At 40.6% G+C, this 25,579-nt stretch overlaps 1 protein-coding gene across 4 annotated transcripts in view; it reads left to right on the top strand.

Annotated features, from left to right (window-relative positions):
• The first annotated feature begins 3,390 nt into the window (after window positions 1–3,390).
• LOC138738645 (calsequestrin-2-like) overlaps window positions 3,391–25,579 on the top strand; it is a 49,382-nt gene continuing 27,193 nt past the window's right edge. For 2 of the 4 annotated variants that reach the window (XR_011341643.1, XR_011341642.1), the window contains exons 1-6: window positions 3,391–3,699; window positions 4,031–4,264; window positions 4,539–4,623; window positions 14,528–14,628; window positions 20,291–20,402; window positions 22,570–22,643. Coding sequence is in view for 2 of the 4 variants with exons in the window: in XM_069889263.1 (XP_069745364.1) it covers window positions 3,613–3,699; window positions 4,031–4,264; window positions 4,539–4,623; window positions 14,528–14,628; window positions 20,291–20,402; window positions 22,570–22,643 (693 nt within the window). In the remaining 2 variants the exon portion in view is untranslated. Of the gene's footprint in view, window positions 3,700–3,922; window positions 4,265–4,538; window positions 4,624–14,527; window positions 14,629–20,290; window positions 20,403–22,569; window positions 22,644–25,579 lie in introns of all 4 variants that reach the window. The other 2 variants (XM_069889263.1, XM_069889264.1) reach the window with 2 other exon arrangements.

Here is a 25,579-nt window from a genome sequence, read left to right as displayed (position 1 = left end):
CGTCCTTGGGTGCACTGACCATGGCCATCTGCGGCTGCTCCATGTGGGAGGTGTTGAGGCAAACGGATTGGAAGGTACGGGCATCGACAAGTCGCCTACCTCGGGGGTTGACCAGGAGTCCGTGGGCGAGGAGGAAGTCGGCACCCAAAATGGAGGTTGGGAGGGACGAAACAGTGAACCTCCACGAGAACTTCTGCTGGCCGATCTGGAAGTAGATGGTCTTGTCACCATACGTTCGAATCTCTGTTGAATTGGCTGCACGGAGGCTGGTTCCGGGACTCGATGGCTGTGGCTGGGATGATGATGATCTGGGCCCCAGTGTTGACGAGGAAGCGTTGGCCGCTGATTGCATCCCGCAGGTAGAGAAGGCTATGTTCTTGGCCAGCCACTGCAGCCATGAACAGCGGCCGGCCTGCTCGTTTCCCTGGAATGAGCAGGGCTGACGACACTTCCGAGCCTTGGCTCCCCATCGCTGGTGGAAGAAGCAGAGGTCTGAAGTGTACAGCTTGCTTCTGGCTATTCTCTTTGAGGCCCCTGCAGGGGCCGAGTATTCCTCCGCAGGAAGGCTTGGCGTGGTCATGGCTGGGACTTGAAACTTGCTGGACTGCTGAGCCCTCTGTGAATCGTTCAAGCCATAGCTCCTGAGCCTTTTGAGCGACCTTCCTAGGGTCGTCGAAGCTCTCCTGGGACAGTAACGGCCATATGTCTTCGGGCATATGGTCGAGGAAGATGTGCTCGAAGAGTGGGCAGTTGGTGTGATTGCCCATGAGCGTGAGCATCTAATCCATCAACGCGATTAGAGTTCTGTCTCCCAAGGTGTCGAGGTGCAGCATCCGAGTGGCACGCTGGTGCCTGGAGAGGCCAAGGTTGCCGGTGAGCACCCGCTTGATGGTCCCATACTTATCTTCTGTTGGTGGGTGCTGAATGAGGTGCAGCACTTGTTTGGCGGTGACCTGGTCCAGGGCGGCGACCACATGATAAAACTTGGTCGTATCTGATGAAATCTGGCAGAGGTGAAACTGAGCCTCTGTGTGGCTGAACCAGGTCTCAGGCTCCTGAACCCAGAAGTCAGGAAGCTTGATGGCTATAGCATTGATCGAAGAGTTGTTCAAATCAGGTTCAAAGGCATTTGAACCTGTCAGGGTCACCAATGTAGCGACGGCTACTCTGCTTACTGAATGATCTCACAACCAGACGGGTTGAGTTCAGTGAGCAAAACTCATTTATTGAGGTCTACCTGGCTGGTCTTATGCTCCCAGCCTGGACCTGGCTGAGAACCGCGCCGGAGGCCCTGACGTTGCCGGGGCATCACGTAGGCCGCAGAGCGCGGGCTTCTGAGCCTGGTGCCGAGGTCGGAGAGAAACCCCTGACGGCGCCTTTTTGGCTGGCTGCCCCGCTGCATGCGTGAAATGCGGGGCCGGTTCGCCTGCCTAATGGCATGCCGCCACAAGAAGTTATTTTGTGTATTAAACTGTACATATCTGGAATGTACAGCCTAAAAGGATGATGGAAGCAGAATCAGTGGGAACATTCAAATAAGATTGGATATGAAACTGGAGAGAAATGTTGTAATCACTTCTAGAAGATTGGAACAATCTCAAAAACAAGTCAGCACAGACACATTCGACCAAATGGTTTCTTTCTGGTACTGCACAGTTCTCTAATAATAATATTTAATATTAAAGAGGTAACATAGGTGGAAATTTATTTTATTTTCATAACAAGCATTTTTTTTTAAATGAAATGTCTGCTGGCTTGCAGAGGGACAATTTAACCTTGGCTTTGCAGTGAACTAGAATTAGACAAAGGTAGCCAGGAGCATAAATGGCAAAGGATAACCTCCTAGAGACATTTTATATGTTCATTATTTTGGTGCCTGCCACATTGACCACCGCCAGTGGGCTGATATCGCCTCAAACCGTGCATCTTGGCGCCTCACAGTTCGGCGGGCAGCAACCTCCTTTGAAGAAGACCGCAGAGCCCACCTCACTGATAAAAGACAAAGGAGGAAAAACCCAACACGCAACTCCAACCCACCCATTTTCCCCTGCAACCGCTGCAACCGTGCCTGCCTGTCCCGCATCGGACTTGCAGGCACAAACGGACGAAGATTTTGGAGGGGTAATGTCCACCTCAGCTGCAAGCTTGTTTGTGGCTGATAAGTCCGATGCGGGACAGGCAGACACGGTTGCAGCGGTTGCAGGGGAAAATTGGTGGGTTGGGGTTGGGTGTTGGGTTTTTCCTCCTTTGTCTTTTGTCAGTGAGGTGGGGTCTAAAAAAGTATACTTCCAAAGACATACTAGTTAACGATAAAACCAGAGAAAAAGACATTTATGTATTCAGTCAGAAATCGATGGCATGGTGAAACTAGAAGTGACATTTATCTAGAAATGTTTTAAGCCCTCGGTTCTTAATGTGGTTTGTTTATTCAGTTCTTATTGTATTTGTAAGTGTGAAAGAATGCTATTCAAATTCAAGCACAGAATGGTGCTTTGCTTTTCTTTCCCAGGGCATTAATTATCATGGGAAAAAATAGTGAGAATCCTGTTGATAGCTTGGAAAAATGCCAGTAGTGGTCCCATTGACAGTTCATATTATTAGCATTTTTTATTATTCCAATGTCATTCAATTCAAAATAGACATTGTCTGCATTTACAATAGAAGTTATATGCATAAACAAAGCCACAGAGTAACAATACCCATCGTTCCAGAGAGAAATAGCAGAAATGCCTCTTCGTATGTTCAGTTACTGCAAAACATGTGCCATATGTGGTTTCCATCGTGTTGATGAAATAAATATCATAAAGGCCAAGAAATACTGAATGAATTTAAAAGGGGGACGCAATGATACGGTCATATATGCTCAGCAGATAAACAGTCTCACCTAGGAAGGGAAAAGTCATTTCAAATTTCCATTGATTTCCCACAAGTGTTTGCAAGGATCTGCTCCGACGCCGAATGAAAACACATGGCAATCGCCCAGAATGTCGATGGAGGGCGCTGTTGCTCATATTGGATGATCCTGTCCTGTTGTGGGGTCAAAGCAGCTGCTGCTGTCCACCAGAAGAAGACAGAAGATGGTTTGGATTTGTCCCACCACGTGATTTATAAGTGGCTGCTCCCGAGAATGCGCTGTGCCGTCAACTACTGTTTCCCCTGGGTACTGTGATTAAGGCAAACCAGCCGAACCTTTTGCTCTCCATGGGTTAAATACGGTGCAATAGCAAGAGAAAAACACACGTGGTTGCTTCATGACAAGTCTTGCAATTGTTTGGCCTCGCAATTTTAAGGATATTATTTAAAAACGCATCCTTTGCAAAACATTGTAGTGAATTGCATGTCTTGAAGAAAAAAATGACCACGAGATTTTTAACTTCATGCGGATGTTGCAGATCCATTTATTTTAAAAGGGCTGAATGTATCCCTCTCAAGATTCTAGTGTTGCAGCTTAGTTCGTCAACAATGAACTCTTCAGATGGCCTCCCGAGTATCCCTCTCATCTCACGGTCTATATAAAGCAGAGCTCTACAATCAGCCCCTCCGCCTGCCGGCAAAGAATTCTCTCCTCGTTCCTCAACCTTTCCACACAGCGTCAATGTGACAAAATGGAAAATGAATCCTCGCTCGGTGACAGTTGTTTGGGAGACGAGAGGGGGTGACGGTCATGTCAGCCTGATGCGAGGTCTCTCTGTCGGAAAGGTCAGGTCCCCCCCCCCCACCTCTCCCCATCCACAGAAAGAGAATGAGGATGGAGTATCTCTTTGCTCTTTCAATGTAATGTATTTTTAGCTTGAAACAACTGGCTTCTTAAAATGGAGATTTAAATAGTAGGGGGCGGTGTGTGTACATCCAGATCCTGCCTGTCTGTTCTCACTCCGGCGCTATTCTAACTTTGCTCTCTTTCTCTCTCCATTCTGATCAGGGATTGTAACCAGAACAGGGGGAGAAAGGCAAAAGATTTTACGGTGACCCCCCCAAGCCGCTTTTTTTGCTTTTTGTATAACATATGACCTTAACTTTTGCAATGAAGGGTGTTTGGCTGTGTTTGGCAACTTTCTCTCTGGCCTGCCTGAAGAGTCGAGCGCAGGATGGACTTGAGTTTCCCAGGTATGATGGAAGAGATAGGGTTGGCACCGTCGACATGAAAAATTACCAGAAGCTATTGGAAAAGTACGATATCCTGTGTTTGTTGTATCACGATGCAGTTCCTGCAGGAGACAAAGTTGCTCAGAAACGGTTCGATCGAGAGGAGCTGGTGCTAGAGGTGAGGCAAACATGATTCAGGACAGGTGAGCGGTGGTTTAACAGAACATTCACTGTAATATGGTGATAAGCTAAGCAAATGGATTAAAACATTCTCTGCAGAATGATTGACAGACGATGATTAAGAGGTTGTCCATGTGGAGCATTATAAACCATGGTGCGTGCTTTCTCAGTGGAGTAAAGATGCACGTTGCCCGATTTTCACATTCTCGGATGATTTCTGGCTACCTAAATGTCATTGTTTCTTCTTTTTGTTGTTTGTCTTTTGGAGGCAGTTGGCAGCTCAGGTCTTGCAAGACAAAAATGTGGGATTTGGACTCGTAGATGAGAAGAAAGATGCCAAGGTGGCCAAGAAACTGGGTGAGAAAGATAATATTGAGTGAATTGGCATTTTGTTAAAAAAAACCCTGCTGAGGTTGCCCTGGTCTACTGACCACTGACCCTACTGAGTGTAACAGTGACCAGAGGCTTTCCAATGAGAAACAAAGAGAGCTAAAAATCAGTTTCTTCACAAAATTGTTTTGTTCATTGCAATGCTTCCTGTGTGAGCTGACAGACTCTGAAAATTAGAAGTTTTAAGAACAAACATTTTTGCTACTTGAATTGCGCACATTTTTCGTACTTTACAACATTATCACACTCCACCAACTAGACAAGGAACTTTTCCATCTGCACCATCAATCAACATCATAATTTTATTTGAATCATTTATACCTCTCTTTTTAGTGTTTCCCCCCCCCCCCCCCCCCCCATGGGAACAGATGTTGGCATCTTAAGTGCATTACACAGGCAATCAATTTAAAACACAATTCCATCCTTTTTCCTGCACTGGTCCAATCTATATTTTGCACACTATGAGTGAAATCTCCTCAGGTTTACTCAATTACTCTTCATGTTAGAATTCAAATAATGTAACTCACTTGGAGGATACAACAAGGGTGTAATTCTAGCTTTGGTCAGCAAATACAGTAACTATCTTCAGGAGATATTACGTATTGTTGCATGAGAAAATATTATTATTGGTCATCTAGTGGCTTTGGAGATTTTTTATGTCATCTCAGCATTTTACTGAGAAATTTGATTGCACCATACCTGTTTTTAAACTAAGTACATGGAGCCCGAAAATGGCAGGAAGTTCCCTCATCCCTGCTGCTGATCACCATGGTTTTCCAATGTACCTTTCATAATTATTCATAAAAGGATATAAATAAGGATCTTAGTCTTGTTGTTGGACCTTTTCAATTCCACTATCTGACCTACCAGTAACTTGTGATACTATTGGAAAGGACACTTTGCCAGTACTATTTAAGTTTGTTGTATCATCCTTTAATTTTACTGGATTGTCACTTCAACTTTTTCTGTTTACGTCCAATGTGTTTCTTGTTCTGTAAAGTGAAACACAACTGCTTTTAACTTTGCTATATCGATTGTGCCTAAATTAAATTTACTTTGACTGCAGTAATGATGGCCTGGTAAATTTGTCCTTGAGGATGAACAGCAAAGAAAGCAGGAGTAGAAACAGGTGTGAGGGGTGGCACGGTTAGTGTGGCAATTAGCTTGAAGCTATTGCAGTGCCAACAACGGGGTTCGAATACAGTGCTGTCTGTAAGGAGTTTGTCCATTCTCCCCGTGAGGTGCATAGGTTTTGCCCATGTGCTCCAGTTTTCTCCCACCCTCCAAAACGTACGGGTTGTAGGTTAATTGGGAGTAATTGGGCAGTATGGCTGGGATCAGCTTCTACCTTGTTGTACACAAAAAAAAATTTGAAAAGAGGGATGGAAGCCTTGTCATCCTCCAGGTGAACTTGGGTTGGGGCAATATCTAACATGACTTTATTCTCACCTGCTTAAGAGTCAACATTCACTGAGGATTTTGCACTGTGTAAGGGTTATACCTGTGGCTACCAAGATGACTGTGAAACTTAGCTTTCGTGATATAACTTTGATACTGCAGCAGTGATATATCATAGTTTGAAGTATAATATTCTATTGAGTCTACACCTGGAGAAACAGTTATTTTTAAAGAATGACGATATCAGAAGAGAACTGGGGATGTCTTAGGATGGAAGATGCCACACATTACATCCAGGTTGTATCTTCCCATTCTTGAAAGGAATTCAATTCTCTCAACAATAGTTTGCATCCATTGTTCTGACTTGGAGATGCAGGAATCAGGAGCACAAAGCAAGCTGCTGCAGGAACTCAGCATTCCTCTAGCAATAGGTTTTATGCATTGTACATACTCGTGTAATTGTTGAAACTGAGTAATAGTTGATGTTCCTCTCCCCTTTTTTGGCCCAAAACTTGTATGTTTTCATATGACCCACGTAAAAATCGACCCCAAATTTTTTTTAGCTTCTGCCACCCGCCCACCGGAGCTCAGGACGCCCCGACCACAGATCCTCACCTTGGCCGCCCACCTACCAGAGCTCCCGATGCTCTGACTGCCCACCCATCTGAGCTCTTGAGGCCACTATTGCCTGCCCGCCAGAACTTCCAACAGCCCGATCGCAGACCCTTGTTCTGGTCACCCACCCATTGGATCTTTCAACGCCTCGGTCACCAGTCTACCAGCTCCTGGCCATCCGAGCTCTCGATTCCTTTAATGACGCAGATACTTAACATGGTCAGAAATTTGACACGTAAAAATCAACCCCACAATTTTGGCCTGTAAAATTGCTCCAAAAAATCTGATGAGTACATCAGTAATCATCATGTGCCAGCATTCTGAGAGCCTAAGGCCATACAAGCAGGCTATCAGGTGACAAGAATTAGTCCCACCAACTATGACTCCTCACTCCTGTCCATAAACCAGCACAGCTGCAGTGCAGGCCTACCATATAAGCCATGCTACCACAATAATCACCACTGAGCAAACAAATGGTGGGCTTGAGCAAAGCTCAGAGGGAGAGGCTATGGCAGGCAACAGACAGAATATGAATACAAAAAAAGACAGAATATGAATACAAAAAAAGAAGTAGGAGGTAAAGTTTTAAATTCTGAGGAATGAAGAAGTGAGGTTTAAGAATTCTTCTGGGGACAAATATAGGTGGATCTAACTTGTAGATTGTGCCCATTGTAAAAGTAAGATGATGGGGGTAGAGACACAAGGAGTTGCAAATGATGGAATCTAGAACAGAAAACAAACTGTTGGAGGAACTCGGGTAACATCCATGCAGGAATATGGAGAGTTGGTTCTTTGGTTCAAACCCCTGCATCAGGACTGAGGAAGTAGAGAGGAGAATGACAGTATTAAAAAGAGGGGAAGTCAATGGGTAATCATGGGTAATAGATGGATAAAGGAGGGGTGAGGGTCAGATGGAGCCAGATTTTGTAGATGTGGGAGACAGTTATAAGTGGAAGCAGGCAGAGAGAAAAAAGTGGGGGGGGGGAGGGCAAGTGGAGCCAGGAAAAGGTGGGGAGGGTGAAGGTGGAGACTGCTGTTGAAGGAAGGAGGTAAGAACAATGAGGGATGGTGGCCTGATGAGGATTATGAAGTAAGGGATATAGCGGGAAGGGTGTGTGGGTGGTGGATAGATGGAGAAGGAAGGTGGGGAAGGAACTCTGTAGCAGGGGGCTGGGGGGGATGGTGGGTGAGGAGATTTGGAAAGGTTCTGTTTGACCTGGGTGAACTAGAATGTTAGGAATGGAACTGAGGAGGAGTGTGGGTTAATTTAAATTGGAGAATATGATATTCATGTCATAATGGTGGTATGGGATAAGTAAAACACAAGGCTGGAGAAACTTAGTAGGTCTAACAGTGTCCTTTATCTAGCAAATGTAAAAATACATAATGGATGTTTCAGGCTTAATTCCCTTTATCATCGGATCAAGATATATACTTTTACCATTGCTAGATAATGGACACTGTTTGACCTTCTGAGTTTCTTCAGCTTTGCATTTTTACTTCAACCATGGAGTCTACAGTTTTTTGTGTTTTACTTCCATGGTACAGGATAAGTTGCTCAATAACGCCAGAGAAGTCAATTGAGTAGTGATAAGTGCTACATTGTCATCTCAGTAGTAATAGTGATGGTTAGTGTATGAACGATAGGAGGCTATTACAAAAGATAAATGCTCATCAGCAATTGCGCTGTGGTACAATTACACTTAATTGTGTTTAATATCTAAGAAGTAAAGGTATGAATCACAAAAGTCTGCAGACACTGTGATTGTAATAAAAACAGAAATGCTGGAGAAACTCAGCAGGTCTCGCATTATCCATAAGAGGTAAAGATACTTTATTTGGAAGACTACACAAAAGAGTCTGGAAAAACAACCAACTGAAAAACCTCACAAAGATAAGCGTATACAGAGCCGTTGTCATACCCACACTCCTGTTCGGCTCCGAATCATGGGTCCTCTACCGGCACCACCTACGGCTCCTAGAACGCTTCCACCAGCGTTGTCTCCGCTCCATCCTCAACATCCATTGGAGCGCTTTCATCCCTAACGTCGAAGTACTCGAGATGGCAGAGGTCGACAGCATCGAGTCCACGCTGCTGAAGATCCAGCTGCGCTGGATGGGTCACGTCTCCAGAATGGAGGACCATCGCCTTCCCAAGATCGTGTTATATGGCGAGCTCTCCACTGGCCACCGTGACAGAGGTGCACCAAAGAAAAGGTACAAGGACTGCCTAAAGAAATCTCTTGGTGCCTGCCACATTGACCACCGCCAGTGGGCTGATACGCCTCAAACCGTGCATCTTGGCGCCTCACAGTTTGGCGGGCAGCAACCTCCTTTGAAGAAGACCGCAGAGCCCACCTCACTGACAAAAGGCAAAGGAGGAAAAACCCAACACCCAACCCCAACCAACCAATTTTCCCTTGCAACCGCTGCAATCGTGTCTGCCTGTCCCGCATCGGACTTGTCAGCCACAAACGAGCCTGCAGCTGACGTGGACTTTTTACCCCCTCCATAAATCTTCGTCCGCGAAGCCAAGCCAAAGAAAAAAAGAAAGATACATAACTGACGTGTCATAACTGACGTGTCAGGTATGAATAAAGAGCAAGTGAAGATATGTTAATGCTGGGTGAAAGAAAAGAGAAAAGCCAAGAAGATAGGAAATAGACAAAGGCTCAAATTTGAAATGTCAGTCAACATGTGCGTATAAATAGCACAAAAAGAATTAAAATAAATGAAGTGGAAATTATGGAAAATTGGATCTGCAGAATTGGATACTACAAGTATTATTATGTAATTTGGATGTATTCACTCAAAATGAACAGGTATTTCTATTGCCTAAAATTGGGGCGTCGTCCATTCAATGGATTAGCCAATAGTTAACAAGATAACCATAACTAAAGATTGTACCATAAAAATAAACTTTAAACTTGACGTCCAAAGACATCAAAGATCACTGCAACAACAAAATAACTGAGATGACTATATTGGTATTGGCTATAAACGAATGTATTGTCTCAATGAAAAGGTAACCTTCAAGCATTATGTATAGCTACACATGATTCCACCACAATAACTTAATGTTTGTACATACCCATCACATTTTTAGCAATGGAAGATAATCTTTATCAGTATGATCTCTATTCAGGTATTAATTGCTGTTGGATATATAGAAACTGTATATTTTTAACCTTTGATGACTTTTTTCTTGCTTTTAATCCAGTCTTTCTGCCTCTTTCACTTTGTGAACTCTTGGTATACCTGACAAAGGGCCCAGGCCTGAAACGTTAGGTTACCCTATACCTCCAATAGATGTTGCATGACCAGCTGAGTTTCTCCAGCACATTTGTCTATTAGACTCCCCTGGAATTTGCCTCTTCTACAGGCAGATTAAATCAAATATTTGATAGAACCAAAAAAATTCTGTCAAACACTGTCATTTTTATTTGTGATGTTCTTTTTCCTGACAGTCACTAATGAACATTGTATAAGCAGATATTGCACTGTCTGCTGATAACCAATGGAAGGAATTTGAAAAACTCTGAATGGCTGTAAAGAGATATTTATTATCCTGCGGTACTGTGGTACAATTACACTTGAGTGAAAGTCTGTCTCAGGGCAATAAATTCAGAAATAAAGATAGATATCAATGAAATAAACTGTGTTTAGATGAATTTCCTCTTTGTGGTAATGTTATTGAAGAGTTGCATTTGAAATGTGAACCTATATATTGACATATATAATTAGGTTGTAATACAGAGTGTATTTATATCAATGGCTACATAATAGTTTTTAGCACACTAAATAAGACTCATAGAATCACATTTCCTGACACTTTGCCGTAAAAGCTATTCAAGGAAAAGGATATTTCAAATCATAGTGCAGTGTTTCCTCTTTTAATTTTCTGTGCTGCACTAAAGAGCTTTGTAAAGTGTTGAGAATGAATAGTATCTAGTGACCATTAAAGGCAGTCAGGAAGTGTGATCAGATTGGTGTCAGAACGTGCTGCCAAGTAGCACAAGCTGACAAGAGGTGTAAAAATGTGATAACATTAACAATGGTGTTTATGTGATGTGGAAAATTTCCCACAATAGAATTTAAGTGGCAGGAGTACATTCTTATCTTATTTGAAAGAAGGAACATCTGGTATTCCTGTTATACAATTGAATAATTGTTTTGTAAATCAACGTAACTATTTCCTAAACTGTACAAATTCCATTTGGAGTAAAGTTAGTACATTTTGCAAACAGGAGTTTTACATTTTAAAAAAGCTGTATTGACTTTCCATGCATCCATTTCTATTTCAGCAATTCATTTCTGAATTAACTGTTTCTCCACTTGGAGCTTTGCATGGAGAAAGTCTGATGAGGCAAATAAATATTCGCATTATCATACTTTAAGTGAAACATTAAAGTGTGCAGTCACTGTGATTGTAGTAAAAACACAGAAATGCTGAAGGAACTCAGTCAGTCTCGCAGCGACCATAGAAGGTATAGATATACTGTGTTACCGATGTTTTGGGCCTGAGGCCCTTGAGGAAAGGCTCAGGCCTAAAACGTTGGTAATATATCTTTACTTTGTATGGATACTGCGAGACTGGCTGAATTCCTCCAGCATTCTTGTGTTTAAATGAAAGGAAATGAAGAATGGGACAAGTGTTCATTTCAGTGTTTATGAGGCTTAATTTCACATTTGAAAAGAATGATCAATAATAGAAGTAGGGAAATGTAGTATTGACCTGACTATGTCGTTTGCCATTTAATGGGGAGCTTGAGAAATAGAGGGTAAATGGGAGATGATTTAAAATAAAAGTACATGTTAATTAATTTTCTTTTATCATTCCTTCAATGTTTTCAGGGGTTAAAGAGAAATTCTGAATATATTTTTGTAAAGTTGTTTTTTCTTGTTTTTTTAATCCTTCTCCCATAAGTTTTATGTGACTGGGGAAGAAATGGTCGTGTAGGCTGTAGCTTGATTAGATTGGGCAGGCTGGATGTTCTAAAAATTATTTCTACTTGTCCTTGTGACTCCTGGTTGGCGAACGGGATTCATCCTCATAGGCTGGATCTGAACCAATTTGCCAAATTTCACACTTTAAAGCAGTGGTTCTCAAGCTTTTTCTTTCCACTCACAATCCACTTTAAGTATTCCCAATGCCCTAGGTGCTTTGTGATTAGAAAGGGATTGTTTAAGGTAGTATGTGGGTAGAAAGAAAAAGTTTGAAAACCACTGATTTAATTGTACCTAATTGACTCATTATGTGTACAGTTTTGTGATTAGAAAGGGATTGTTTAAGGTAGTATGTGGTTAGAAATAAAAAGTTTGAAAACCACTGATTTAATTGTACCTAATTGACTCATTATGTGTACAGTTTCATAACTCCAAAGGAAATAGGCCAATGACAATTTTTCTCAAACAAAATATTTCTGTAGCAATTGGGTCTAAAGCAGTGGTTTTCCAACTTCCCTTCCCACTCACATTCTGCCTTAAGCAATCCATTACTAATCACAGAGAACTGATGGCATAGGGATTACTTAAAGTGGTATGTGAGTGGAAAGATAAAGATTGAGAACCACTGCTATAAAGCATCCTTCCTAGGGAATAACAGAGTACATTGAGACATGATAAGTAATCTGAGTTTTCTGAAGATGTGACCAAAAAGGTTGATGAGGGCAGAACTGTAGATATGAATTTCAGCAAGGCATTTGATGAGGTTCTGCATGGTAGGCAGCTCTGGAAAATTAGATTGCATGGGATCCAAGGTGAGTTAGTTGAATGGTAAAAAATAGACTTTATCGAAGATAGCAGATGGTGATGGTAGAAGGTTGTTTTTTGGGCTGGAGGCTTGTGACTAGAAAAAACACACCTTCAGGCTCAAAACATCAGTTATGTATTTTTGCTATATAAAGGACACTGCTTGACCTGCTGAGTTTCTCCAGCATTGTGTTTTATTTCGGTCTGTAACTAGAAGTGTGCCTCAGAGTTCATCTATATCAATGATTTAGATGAAAGCCTACATGGCATGATTAGCAATTTTGCGGATGATACTAAAGGGTCTGGTTTTATAGATAGTGAAGAATGTTAGCAAAAATTACAGCAGGTTCCTGATTGGTTGAGCAGGTGGGCAAAGGAGTGGTTGATGGAATTTAATACCGAGAAATGTGAGATGTTGCACTTTGGGTCCTACACAGTCAGTAGTAGAGATCTGTGGCATGCTGCAGAGCAGAGCGATCCAGGAGTACAGGTACATAGTACCTTGAAAGTGGAGTCATAGGTAGATAGGGTAGTCAAAACGGCTTTTGGTACATTGGCCTTAATCAGAAAGGGTTGATCACTGAAGTTGGGAAGTTATGTTTCAGTTGTATAAGATATTGGGGCGGCTTGATTTGGAGTATTGTGTTCAGTTTTGGTCACTGTGCAGCAGGAAAGATGCTCTCAAGCTGGAGAGGGTGCAGAGAAGATTTCTGAGGATGTCATCAGGAGTTGTGGGTCTGAGCTATAGATTAAGCACATTAGGACTTTATTCCTTGGTGTATTGGAGGATGAGGGATGAGGGAAGGAACAAAATCATGAGAAGTCTAGAATAGGTGAGTCTTCTGCTCAGAGGAGAGGAGTTGGTAATCAGAGGGCATAGGTTTAAATGTAAAATTTTGAAATTTATTTACAGCACAGTAGAAACCGATTCAAACCTGTACCACCCAAATTAATCTACAACCCCATACATTTTTGGAGGAGGGGGGAAACCAAAGCACCCATGCTGACATGAGGAGAACGTACAAACTCCTTTCAGACAGCGCTGGATTTGAACCCGAGTTGCTGGTGCTGTAATAGCGTTGTTTTAACTGCTACATTAACCGTGTCACCCTTTAAAGTGAGGGGTGGGGGAGATTTAACAGTAATCAAAAATATAAAATTGAAAGAGTGAAGAGATGTTGCCGGGAATTGAGGAACTGAGTATGCTCATACATTAATGAAAGGCTCAAGCCCGAAATGTTAGTTTTGTATGACATAGTTTAAGGGCGAAAGGGGAAAAGTTTAGAGGGAAGCTCTTCACACAGAGAGTGGTGGGAGTGTGGAATGAGCTGCCAGATGAAGTTGTGAATTTTCATATTTAAGGAAAATCTGGACAGGGACATGTAACTGAGGGGTAACGTTTTTATGCAGAGGATGGTGGTTGTATTGAATAAGCTGCCAGAGGAGGTAGTTGAGGCAGGTACAATTGCAACGTTTAAGAAACACATGAACAGATATAATAGGTTTAGAAAGATGTGGGTGATGGGTCTAGGGTGCGTGGAGCATTTTTGTTAGTGTGGGTGAGGTGGGCCAAAGGACCTGTTTCCATGGTGTATGAGTATGACTCTGTAACCTGAATGTATAGAACTTGAAGGATTAGATAGAGAAGAAAGCAGAGGTTCTGGAAGAGGAAGGTCCTAAAAGATCATCTAAGGTGGAAGAATTATGTTTAATTAAAATTAGTTGACGTCTCTTAAAATTTTTCCGTTTGCATTATGATTATGTACATTACAGTGTATTAATATTGTCAATCCTTGCAAGAATCCAGTGTCTTCTTCTTCAATCCCAACCCCACTTCTGGCAATTTCTATAAAGATTCTGACATCCTTGGGGAAAACTTGTGACAGTAACAAACCATATATCTCATTGATAACTCTTGCTTATGTAAATGGTTCCTGTTTCACATAACACTGCAACTAGTTCTATTCAGAGCACACATTTTAGATTATTGAAGGCACCCATATGCACTTTGAATAGCCTGTAGAAATTGAAATTTCCTTTAATATTTGGCTGGTTGATAATAAAGTGCTTGATTGTAATATCTCGTTTCTTGACCTGTTTTCCACAGGCCTGCAAGAAGTTGGGAGTGTTTATATTTTTAAAGGTGATCACCTGATTGAATATGATGGTGAACTATCTCCTGAAGTCTTGGTATCATTTCTCCTGGATGTGAGTAAAGAAACAATTATTGACATCAATACCTTAAACAGTATGGTCTTATTTTTTAAAATTATTTGATTATATATGTTTTGTTTTGTTGGTTTGTATTATGTGGTTTCATGGCCACAGTGTCTTGAACATGTGTCCATGTTACTAACAGGTGTGGTAACAATTGTTGAGATTTGTCACTCGGAGTGAATCATCCACTCTCAAATCTGGTGGTTGTCAATGTTTTGGCATGCAGCACTGATAATACTCCGAATAGACACAAGTGATGAATGTTGCAGATGTTATCCGACTGAGGTATGGAATATGATGGCAATCCCTTGACATGTTTGCTATTGGATTTAATGGAAATAGAGAGTGTTGCTGAAATTAATGTTGATGAGAGACTGTAGATATTGCATAGACATGGTGTGCTGGTGGTGGAGGAGGGAGTATGAGGCCAGTGGTATAGAAAATGATTGGTAAAGTGCTGAAGACAAGTCTTGAACTCTGTGAATGGTATTGCACTTGTGCCCATTCATGCGAGAAATGAGTATTCTGAATCACAGTAATTATGAGATTGATGACATCGTATTTTACTGCTTAATAAAAGCTACCATCTTTCAGAATTTGGTCAGAGCTCTGCAGTTCACAGCTCTTCAAGTGCTCAACCAAATACTATACAATAATATGATTAGGATTTCTGTCTCTACTGAACAATGAATTCCAGATTCTATCCACCCTTTGCAAGTTTTTACCCTTGCCTCCCCTCTACTGTTTCTACATATTACTTTGTACCTGCAGCCTGGTACCTGACCCCACTGCTTAGAGAAATGGGTCGTTGCTACTTACTCTCTCTAAGGCTGCTTCCAAAGTGAATCATTATTCATTCCTTCCTCCCTTTTTAAACAATAGTACAATATCATTAGTCCACTGGCACCGTTCCTGTTGTGAGGTAAGATTGAAAAGAAAATGATGGATATTGCCTTTCCAAAATAATTCCCTGGGATACAGATCATCTAAGCCTATTAATTTTCTACTTTCAAATGTGCAAAATGCCTGAATGGTGCCTTTTACTCTTTCTCCTATGTTACCTCTCATACTGTCCCCATTTAACAGTGGTATCACTCTCCTCCATTGTGCAAAGAGCTCTGAAGTATTCATTAAGAAACTCACCCCCACTTGCCACTTTACCACACTCTGGTTACCATTTTGGTTCCAGATTGGCCTTCTGCTTTAGATTTTTGTTGATTTGATGTGCTAGTATTTTTTTCATGTCCTTCTTAACTTCTTTAATTTCCCTTTTCATTTCACCCTAGACGTCTTAAGGTATTTCTGTATTAAACTTGTAATATCCAATATAAGTGTCTAACATTAGTGGGTCCTCCTTGTGTACCCATACAGCAAACAAAAGTTAACACATTTTGGGCATTATGGTCATGACAATAAAGGATAAGATTCCCTTTTTGACTCATCCCACCCTCTCTGTTAGGTATCCTGGATTTGAAGTTCAACTCTCCGAGCCTCTCTTTTTGTGAAAATAATGTTTACCCGGAACCCCTTTAATCTCTTTATTTGCTCCCTCATTTCTGTGAGTCTGATTTACCTCCTAGATGAAGCAAGAACCTGCAGATCTGGTAAAGGATCATTGCCCTGATATGTCCTCTGTTTTTCTCTCTCTGCGTGTTACCTCATTTGTTGAGTATTTCTGATATTTTCTATTTTTATACCTTCTAGCTATTACCAGTCCACTTTTGCTGAATAATTTATTAGTCTAGTTAAATCAGCTTTGCCCATTTTATCTATCTTTTACCATTGTTATGCAGCAAACCCCCCAACTCACCAGGATTCGCAGTTTAGTACTTGACAGCATTTCTAAAAGAACTTTAGTGCCTGTAATGGAAACTTTGAAGCTAACATATCTGAGTTCTGTGATATGTTGAAATGATAATAGGTCTGTTTCCTTCTATATTTTATGTTGCTATCTCTTGCTGCACAAGACAGCAAATTATCTACAATTATTTTATAAATGAATCACTTTTCAATGAACTAAAATTCAGGCGATGTTTGCACCTGTTCAACTCTCCCAGGAAGAGCCTGCACTCAGATTTACAGTTGAATGTGTCATTAAATTAATTTATACCTTGTGGTTAAAAAGGGCTTGATGAATTTGTGGTTGCAAATTATGTTGACAATACTAGATCAAGGAACAGATAACTGTGAGCTGATAAAATAAAATCAGAGGATCCAAATATATTCAGACTTTAATTGGTTCACCCTTAAAATAAGGGTAATTAATACGTGTTCGAGGTCCTTTATTTCCAACCTGGTGTCCCCTGTGACAACTGGCACGAGCCAAACCTGTATGTGGTCTTCATCTCCTGGCGATCTGTCTCTTCAATCATTGCCACTCTCATGGATTTCTATCACATTTCCCCAATAACTCATGTAGATCTTCTAAGCCAACCAGTCTTTCCTTAATATCATCACTGCTCTAATTACTCAGAAGCCGTGCAACATACACACACAAAACTATCGACTGGATGTGAGGAGTCTAGAATCAGCAGAGAGAGTCTCGGGACGTGGGACATTTAGGACTGAGATGAGGCACTATCTGCAGAATTTTCTGACTTCCAAGGTGGTGGAGGGAAAACAAATGAGTACTTTAAAGAAAGAGATAAATTTGCAAAGGAGATGGAGAGGAAACAAGGATACAGTACTGACTGTAATTGTATTGAATAATGGAGCAGGCTTGATAGGCATATAATTTTCATTTTTGTACTTTCCCCGAGTCTCACCAAGGCCTCAGTTAGTTCTGCTCTGTCCTACTGATCAAAGATATTTACTTTGTTGACGAATAGCAGAAAGATCTAAAGCCTAATTTTTGATACTCTAACTAGAATGTATGGCAGTAGCCACCAGGAGTGGCAGACTTCAGAGAAGCAGAGGACTGGTGCAGAGCATCAGAAAATGGGGAGAACACCCACACCCCCATTTGAGAAGGAAAAGCAGAGGAGATGACCCTATGGGATGGTGACCATGATGGTGGGCCAGCAAGGGGCTCTGAGGCTGAAGAATACTGACAGGTGGCAGGCTGTTGATGACTTGAGGCAAGGAACCCATGTAGGCAGCGGGCTGTTGGTGACTGATGTCAAGAGACTGGCACCAGGCTGCAGACTGCTGGAGACTGGCTCGTGTCTGGCTGAAAGGGTGACAGGTATCAGAAATGGGATATAAGAGGGTGCTGAGAATGCTGGAGGCTTGGGTTGCCAATGGTTTGGACTGAAGGCTGAGTGGCTGTGGAGGGTGCTGGAGCACTTAAAGCAAATCCATGGATACTCAGTGACTCAGGAGACTCTTTTTTGTTTCTCTTTCTCTCACTGTAAGGGGAGCTGGGTAATTTGTGCTGATGGCGAATCTTTGTCTGCCTTATGGTAGACAAAAATAAATTTCATATAATATTTCATTCTGTTTTATTACATGACAATAGAAGAATCTTGAATCTAGCAAAGCCCCTAAACGTAGGAGCACTTCAGATTTGGATTCCAGAAACCGTGGAAGAGCCTGTGTCCAAAGCTAGAGGTGTGAACAGTGCTTTACATTTATGCCTTGTCTGATTGTTCCATTATGTTTGGGGGGAAAACAAGGAACTTGCACTCAGTTAATGTCAATCTGAAACCAACAGATCTCTGACATGTTTAAGGAGCTGTCTCTATTCATCGTTAGTCCTTGTATTTATCGGAAGCTACACTTCATCTGCAGTAGAGTTTCTTTTTCCCCAGTGGACAAGCAGTGTTGTTTACAATGCTGTTGTGTTGTATAACTAGGAAAGATTTATCCAAAAATTCATATTTAATTCAGACTTAGTTCTCCAGCTAAATGTGGTTTATGTTCTGGTATCCGCAGCCTATTCAAACACAGGACTTTTATCTGACATCAGTAATATATCTTTACCTCCTATGGATGGTGCGAGACCAACTGAGTTCCCCAGCATTTCTGTGTGTTCTTGCTTTCATTTGACACGGATACTCTGGACTGCTGGGCACCATAACACAACTTGACTGAATTTTTGGATTGAGCAGAAAATTACATTTAGCACTTTATATTGAGGCCACTGTACATTAAAAAGAATAGATTGATCACACATCCACATTTATGCTGTCGTGGCAGTATTTTCCCAGCAGTTATGAAGAAGTTGCACTAGCATCAATTTTACTTAAAGTCGAAAGCACAATATTTTGTTTTGTAGTCATTGTAGTTGTCAGAACTGGGAAGTGAGACATTTTTTTTCCATCAGTATCAGGATCAAGCATTCCCAGGGCAGTCATAACACTGACAGCTGCTGAGTACGGGACTCCTTGCCATGCTCCACAGCAGGTGTAGAATTTATGCTGTACCCCAACAAGGACACGTAATCCTTCTCACATAACACTGACAGCTGCTGAGTGCGGGACTCTTTGCCATGCTCCACAGCAGGTGTAGAATTTATGCTGTACCCCAACAAGGACACGTAATCCTTCTCAAAGCTAAGGCTGGAACTGCTGATCTAGAAGGATGCTTTCATTTATTTGGTGTGGACAGCTTCCTTCTAAGTGTGTGTAGTGTGATCTTGTAAAGATCTCCTGCAATTAATCATCCAATTGGCAGGTGATATTGGCCATGGAAGAAGCCTTCTCACCATTCAGGCTATTAATTAGCCTGGAAATCATTCAAAGGCTTAATTCCCCAGAAAGCAAAATACAAAAACAAAGCGGTTCTTCAGAACATGTTATAACATTCAGCACAAGGGAGATCATGTTGACATTACAGCTATTTTTAGTTCAAAAGTTTGAGTAAATTACACTGGACAATGAAGATTTTGCTTTCTGAACACTTTTAGGTGTATTTTGTGGATCATCATGAAAATCACATTAGAATTTTCCTATCACATACAGTTTTTAGATGTAACCTATTTTTGTGATTTCCTTTCATAGTTTGTCTTCTAGTATATTGCCCACAAAGCAAGCTGTTTGGATGGTCCAAGCATACCTGGGCATGCACTCAGTGCAGGAACTATGCAAATGTTGTCTTAGGTCTGGGCATGCTTGGAAGATATTTAAAAATGTTGTTGAGAACTTTCTTGGCAACTACAGAGCACCAAACTACATCCAGCTGACTGACAACGTGCTTCAAACATCCAAAACCATGAAGTGCAGCATGTCATTGAAAATTCAGTTTCTGGATTCACACTTGGACGTCTTCCCGGCTGATCTTGGCGCCGTCAGTGACGCACATGGTGAAAGGTTTCATCAGAACGTTGCAACAATGGAAAAGTGGTATCAGGGCAACTGGAATCTGTGAATGTTGGCCAACTATTGTTGGACACCGACACGAGAGGCAGCAGATGCTGAGTACAAACGAAAATCAGTGGCAAAACATTTTTAAGTCAGTTGAACTAATGCAATGTATCCACACTATTATATGATTAAACATGCTATATTCAATAAAAGTTAATTTAATGTTTCTCTAACTTCCTAAGTGCTATAGCAAATCTGAAATTATCTTTTTGTTCGGCTTGAGTGTCTATCATAATACCCAATTTTTCAGGAAAAAATCTTTTGAAAAATATTTGTTGACCAGTATAATTTTTAGACCTATTTATAAGGAAAACACTGAGATACATACTATAACTGTTTTTCATCAACAGGTGACTGAAGACCCCGTGGAGATCATTGAAACCCGACCAGAGGTTCGATCTTTTGAAAGAACAGATGAAGTTATTAAATTGATTGGATACTTTAGAAATGAAGTTTCTGAACGTGAGTTAGTTTCTGAACGTGAATTAGCACAAACATTTCCATTTCCATGTGGATTTTGGTACCAATGCAAATTTGGATGAAAAGGCTTTACTTTTGAAAGTGAAAGGATTTTGTTTTTGATGTTCTTTTAGGAACACTAAATAGTTGTTATCAAAAACATGAAATCAGAATGATACCAAGATCATAGGGTGGAGACAATTCAATTCCAGTAGTTTGCTCTGGAGCATTCCTGTATCTAGCATGCACAAGGTACAGCACTGGCCTCACATTGTGATATCTAATGGCAAGTTTGGCACCTGTGAGGTCCACAAATGCTGGACTCACATTGGAGCAGGCCTTAATAGTAGACCTGCCTTGATCCCCAGTCATGACTATCAACCCCACCACAAAGATCCAAAGATGCCTCCATGCCAAGACTCTCAGTCCTACCCTCTTCCAGGCTTCAGTTTCTATTAATAATGCAATCTCCCAACTCCCAAGCTACCTAAACTCAAATACCTATGTACCCCTCCCACTTTCTACTTTTACTATCTACATCTCTTCACCTTCCATCCCACCACTGAGATTGTAGCCTAGTTCTTCCACTGCATCCTCAGGGGCAGAGCTAGTGCAGTAAATACCTTTGTTTGTACAATGTGTATGAGGCATGCCCTTTTGCACAGATGAGACTTCTCGGTATGATAGAGTTTCATTGCGAGGAGCCCCTCTCTGGTTGTACCACTCCAATGTACCTTCAAAAAAATGTGAATTCTGAAACACAGAATATATGACTATCGCTAAAGCATTGTGATGGTATTCAAATCCATAAGGAAACCCATTGTAAGCCTTCTGAAGCTGTGTTTTGTATAAACTTGTTCTGTGTGCAAAATATAAACCATCTTTAAATTTGAAAAGGACTACAATTTGAGAGGAGTATATAGTGCATTCAGTTCATGATCAGCCATAAAATGTGTACTCATTATTTGTACTATATTTTAATCTAATTAAATGGGTCAATTCTTCTATTAAGATAACAGCCAAAGTAATTTGTACAATTCTGTTTGTACAATCATTCCTACTGGATCATTTCAAAAGTGTATGCAAAAGAAATACCACTCCATTTTTAAGAAGGTACTTTGGAACCTCTTCGCATCTCTACAAAAAATAACAAGAATCCTGATAAAATGTTAACCTAGCTTAGAAGAAAATTCTAAAAAGCTAATTGTCGGATTGGTTGCCTGATTTTAAAATAGTTAGAACCTAAATCTAATTGTTTGGATTCTTAACATTTGAGAACCATATTGGCCCTGGTGATTATATGAAGCAGCTGCAAGTTACACGATAGCTTGTCTTTTCACTGCATGCAACCTTTCATCCATTATTAGTCTGCATTACAGAGGCAGATCCTCTGACAGCACTGTTTTAACTATGAAGGCTTAGATCATTCTCTAATTATGCCAACGGGAAAAAAAATAGAAGCCATTTATAAACTGTAATATTATCTTTGGATGGTTAATGAGAGCAAGCTTTCTTTTTAATACTTTTTAAATGCTTGTAAAGGATGACTTTGTCATTGTAAATGCAATTTATGAGGAGATATCCAAAAATAAATAGAAAAGATTTAAAATTTAATAACACTCTTCTGCCTTCAAAATCTTTAAGACTATAATATTTTTGAAGCTTAGAAGTGCATGGCAGTTGGGTAGATACTAAGTCTGAATTTTCTCAGCATTTTTGGCTTCCTCCACATGCAAATTCAACAGATGTCTACTCCAAGAGCAAAACTGTGGTGAGACTTAGACTCTCAAGGATTGCTCCTGGGTTGCTCATGCTTGTGGAGCCTTTGTCTAGTTCCAAAATAGCTATTGAAGGAAAGAATAGGCTTCTGGGGATCCCTACATGAAGAGTTCCCTCTTTCATGTCCTCAGTGCAATACAAAGCCAGGATCATGACCTGGGTGTCAAAGAAAAGTTATTAGCACAGGATTTAGAGCAGTCTATTCCAGAACATGAATGAGGATGGCCCCCCTGTTTTCCCCTTTTTCCCCTTCCCAACTCCCCACCATTGGAAATTTGGAGCCAGTGCATAACATTTTTATTTAATGACATCTCTTTTCATAATATTTCACATTTTCAAATCTTTATTTCCATCCTTGCCTCTTCCTTTCTCTCTTTTCTTTCTCATGCAGATTACAAAGCCTTTGAAGATGCAGCAGAACACTTCCATCCTTATATCAAATTTTTTGCAACTTTTAATAAAGGGGTGAGTAATTCAAGTTAAAATTAAAACTCATGGAATTGAAGGCAAATTATTGGTCTGGTTTAGAATTGTTTAAGTAGTAATTTTAAAAAAAACATGGATAATGAGTATACATTCCACTCAGAAGGAAATGATTCATTATCACAAGGATATATGCTGGGGCTTGAACTATTCACGATATTTATTAATGACTTAGGCAACACAATAGAGAGCCATATATCCAAATGGACCAATGAAATAGAGATTGGTGGCACAATGAGTATCTGAGATTGGAGCATAAAATAACAAAGGCCTATTGATAGATTAAGTGAATGGGTGAAACAGTGGCAGATGGATTTCAACACAATTAAGTATGAAGTCATCCATTTTAGACCAAAAGATACAATAGATTTGAGTATTCTTTTAACTTGTGAAAAATTAGGAACAGTGTAGATGCACAGAATTTAAGGTTCAATGCATTTAGACCAGTTAAATGTAAATTTAAAAAGTCTAATAAGATGATAGCTGTTGCATATGGGAGGCTAGGATACAAAAGAGATAAGGGTTTGCTGCCTCTATACAAATTTGTGGTTAGAACATATCTGGTCTACTGTGCACATTTCTTGGCACTACACTGGTTTAAAGGAAAGCACCAATTCACTGGAATGTCACTAGAGCTCCATGTGTTAAATTATAAGGAGAGGTTTAATTTAGCTTAAGGGCATTTGATTAAGGCTTATAGGAATTTAAATCATAGATCCATAGAACATTACAGCACAGAAACAGGCCCTTCAGCCTTTCTAGTCTGAATAGTTCAGCAATTATTCTGCTTTGTCCCACTGACCTGCAACCATTCCATATCCCTCCATACCCATCCTAACTATGTACCTGTCCAATATTTTATTAAATGTTAAAATTGATCCCGCATTCACCATTTCAGCTGGCACCTCATTCCACACTCCCACCACTCTGTGTGAAGTTCCCCCAATATTCACTTAAACTTTTCCCTTTTCATCCTTAACCTATTTCCTCTGCTTTCTATCTCACCTAACCTCAGAGGAAAAATCCTACTTGCATTTACTCTGTCTTTAACCCTCATAATTTTGTTTATCTCTGTCAAATCTCCCTTTGTTCTTCCATGCTCCAGGGAATAAACTCCTAACCTTTTTAACCTTTCCCCATAACTCATTTCCTCAAGTCTTAGCAACATCTCTTTAAATCTTCTCTGCACTCTTTCAATCTTATTGATATCTTTCCTGTTGTTAAGTGACCAAAATTGTACACAATACTCCAAATTTGGCCACCAATGTCTTAAACAACTTTATCACAACATCACGACTCCTATAGTCAATACTTTGATTTATGAAGGCCAATGTACCAAAAGCGCTCATTACCAACCTATCTACTTGTGACGCCACTTTTAGGGAACTATTTATCTGTATTCCAGATCCCTCGATTCTACTACACTCCTCAGTGCCCAACCATTTAGCATGCATGTCCAACCTTGGTTTGTCCTTCCAAAATGCAACACCTCACTCTTGTCTACTTTAAATTCCATCTGTCATTCCATCTGTCATTTTCCAGCTGGTTGAGATCATTCTGCAAGCTTTGAAAGCTGCCTTCGATGTCCACTACACCACCAATTTTAGTGTCATCTGCAAACTTGCCAATCTAATTTACTACATTATCATTGATATAGATAACAAACAAAAATGGACCCACCACGAGTCACAGGCCTCCACTCTGAGAGCCAATCATCCAGGACCATTCTCTGGCTTCTCCTGTATAGCCATTGTTGAATCCAGTTTACTCCTTCAGCCTGAATAATGAGTGAATGAACCTTCCTGACTAACGTCCTATGTGGGACCATGTCAAAAGCCTTACTAAAGTCAGTGTAAACAATATCCACAGTCTTTTTTTCATCAGCTTTCCTGGTAACCTCCTTGAAAAACTCTATAAAATAGGTTAAACACAATTTACCATGCACAAAATCATGTTGACTGTTCCTAATCAGATATCTAAATTCTTAGATATCTCATCTCTTAGGAATCTTCCAATAACTTAACTACTTCCCATGTCCGGTTCACTGGCATATAATTTCCTGGTTATTTTTGTACCCCGTTTTTAAACAATGGAACAACATAAGCAACCCTCCCAATCCTGCATCAGCTTACCTGTGACTAAGGACATTTTAAATACATCTGCCAGCGCCCTTGAAATTTCTACATTAGCCTCTGTCAAGATCCGAGGGAATACCTTGTCAGGCCATGGGGATTTATTCACCCTTCAGATTCAGATTTATTATCCGAGTACATACATGACATCACGTACAACCCTGAGATTCTTTTTCCTGCAGACGCAACAAAATTATCACTAATTAGTAGTGCAAAAAATAAACTGCATGCAGCAGAAACAAAGAAATGTAAACATATAATGAATGTAAACAAACTGACTGTGCAATACAGAGAGAACAAAGAGAAAATCAATAAAGTGCACAAGCAAGAATCCTTAAATGAGTCTCTGATTGAGGAGTCTCTTGGTGGAGGGGTAGCAGCTGTTCCTGTACTTGGTGATGAGAGTCTTGTGGCACCTAAACCCCTTCACTGATGGCATGATTTCCAAAAGGCATTTGTGAAAAGTTTGATTTTGTTGCTTCTCATTGCGTGTGGATTCAGCTATTTACAGCAGCAATTAATCTATTCCACATTTTTGCCCTACTTATGAATTTAGTAAAGTTATACAATAATTTTCTTTAAAGTATAGATCAACTTGGAATCACTTTAAGGTGTAAGTAATTAAAAGCCTTCTTTGTTTCTTCATGGCAATAAAATAACAACACCAAACTTTGTTTCTGGCAGGATTCCTGTTTAGATGAGTTTTGAATTCCTATGTTCAATTACGTCAAGGTGCTTACAATTTTGTAGCAGTGGTGTTTCACTTTATCCCATTATTGTTTGTTG

The sequence above is a fragment of the Narcine bancroftii genome, chromosome 7 (genome assembly GCF_036971445.1).
Source record: "Narcine bancroftii isolate sNarBan1 chromosome 7, sNarBan1.hap1, whole genome shotgun sequence".
Lineage (NCBI taxonomy): Eukaryota > Metazoa > Chordata > Chondrichthyes > Torpediniformes > Narcinidae > Narcine > Narcine bancroftii.
The sequence above is the reverse complement of the archived record's forward strand: the minus strand, read 5'-3'. Positions and strand labels throughout refer to the sequence as shown.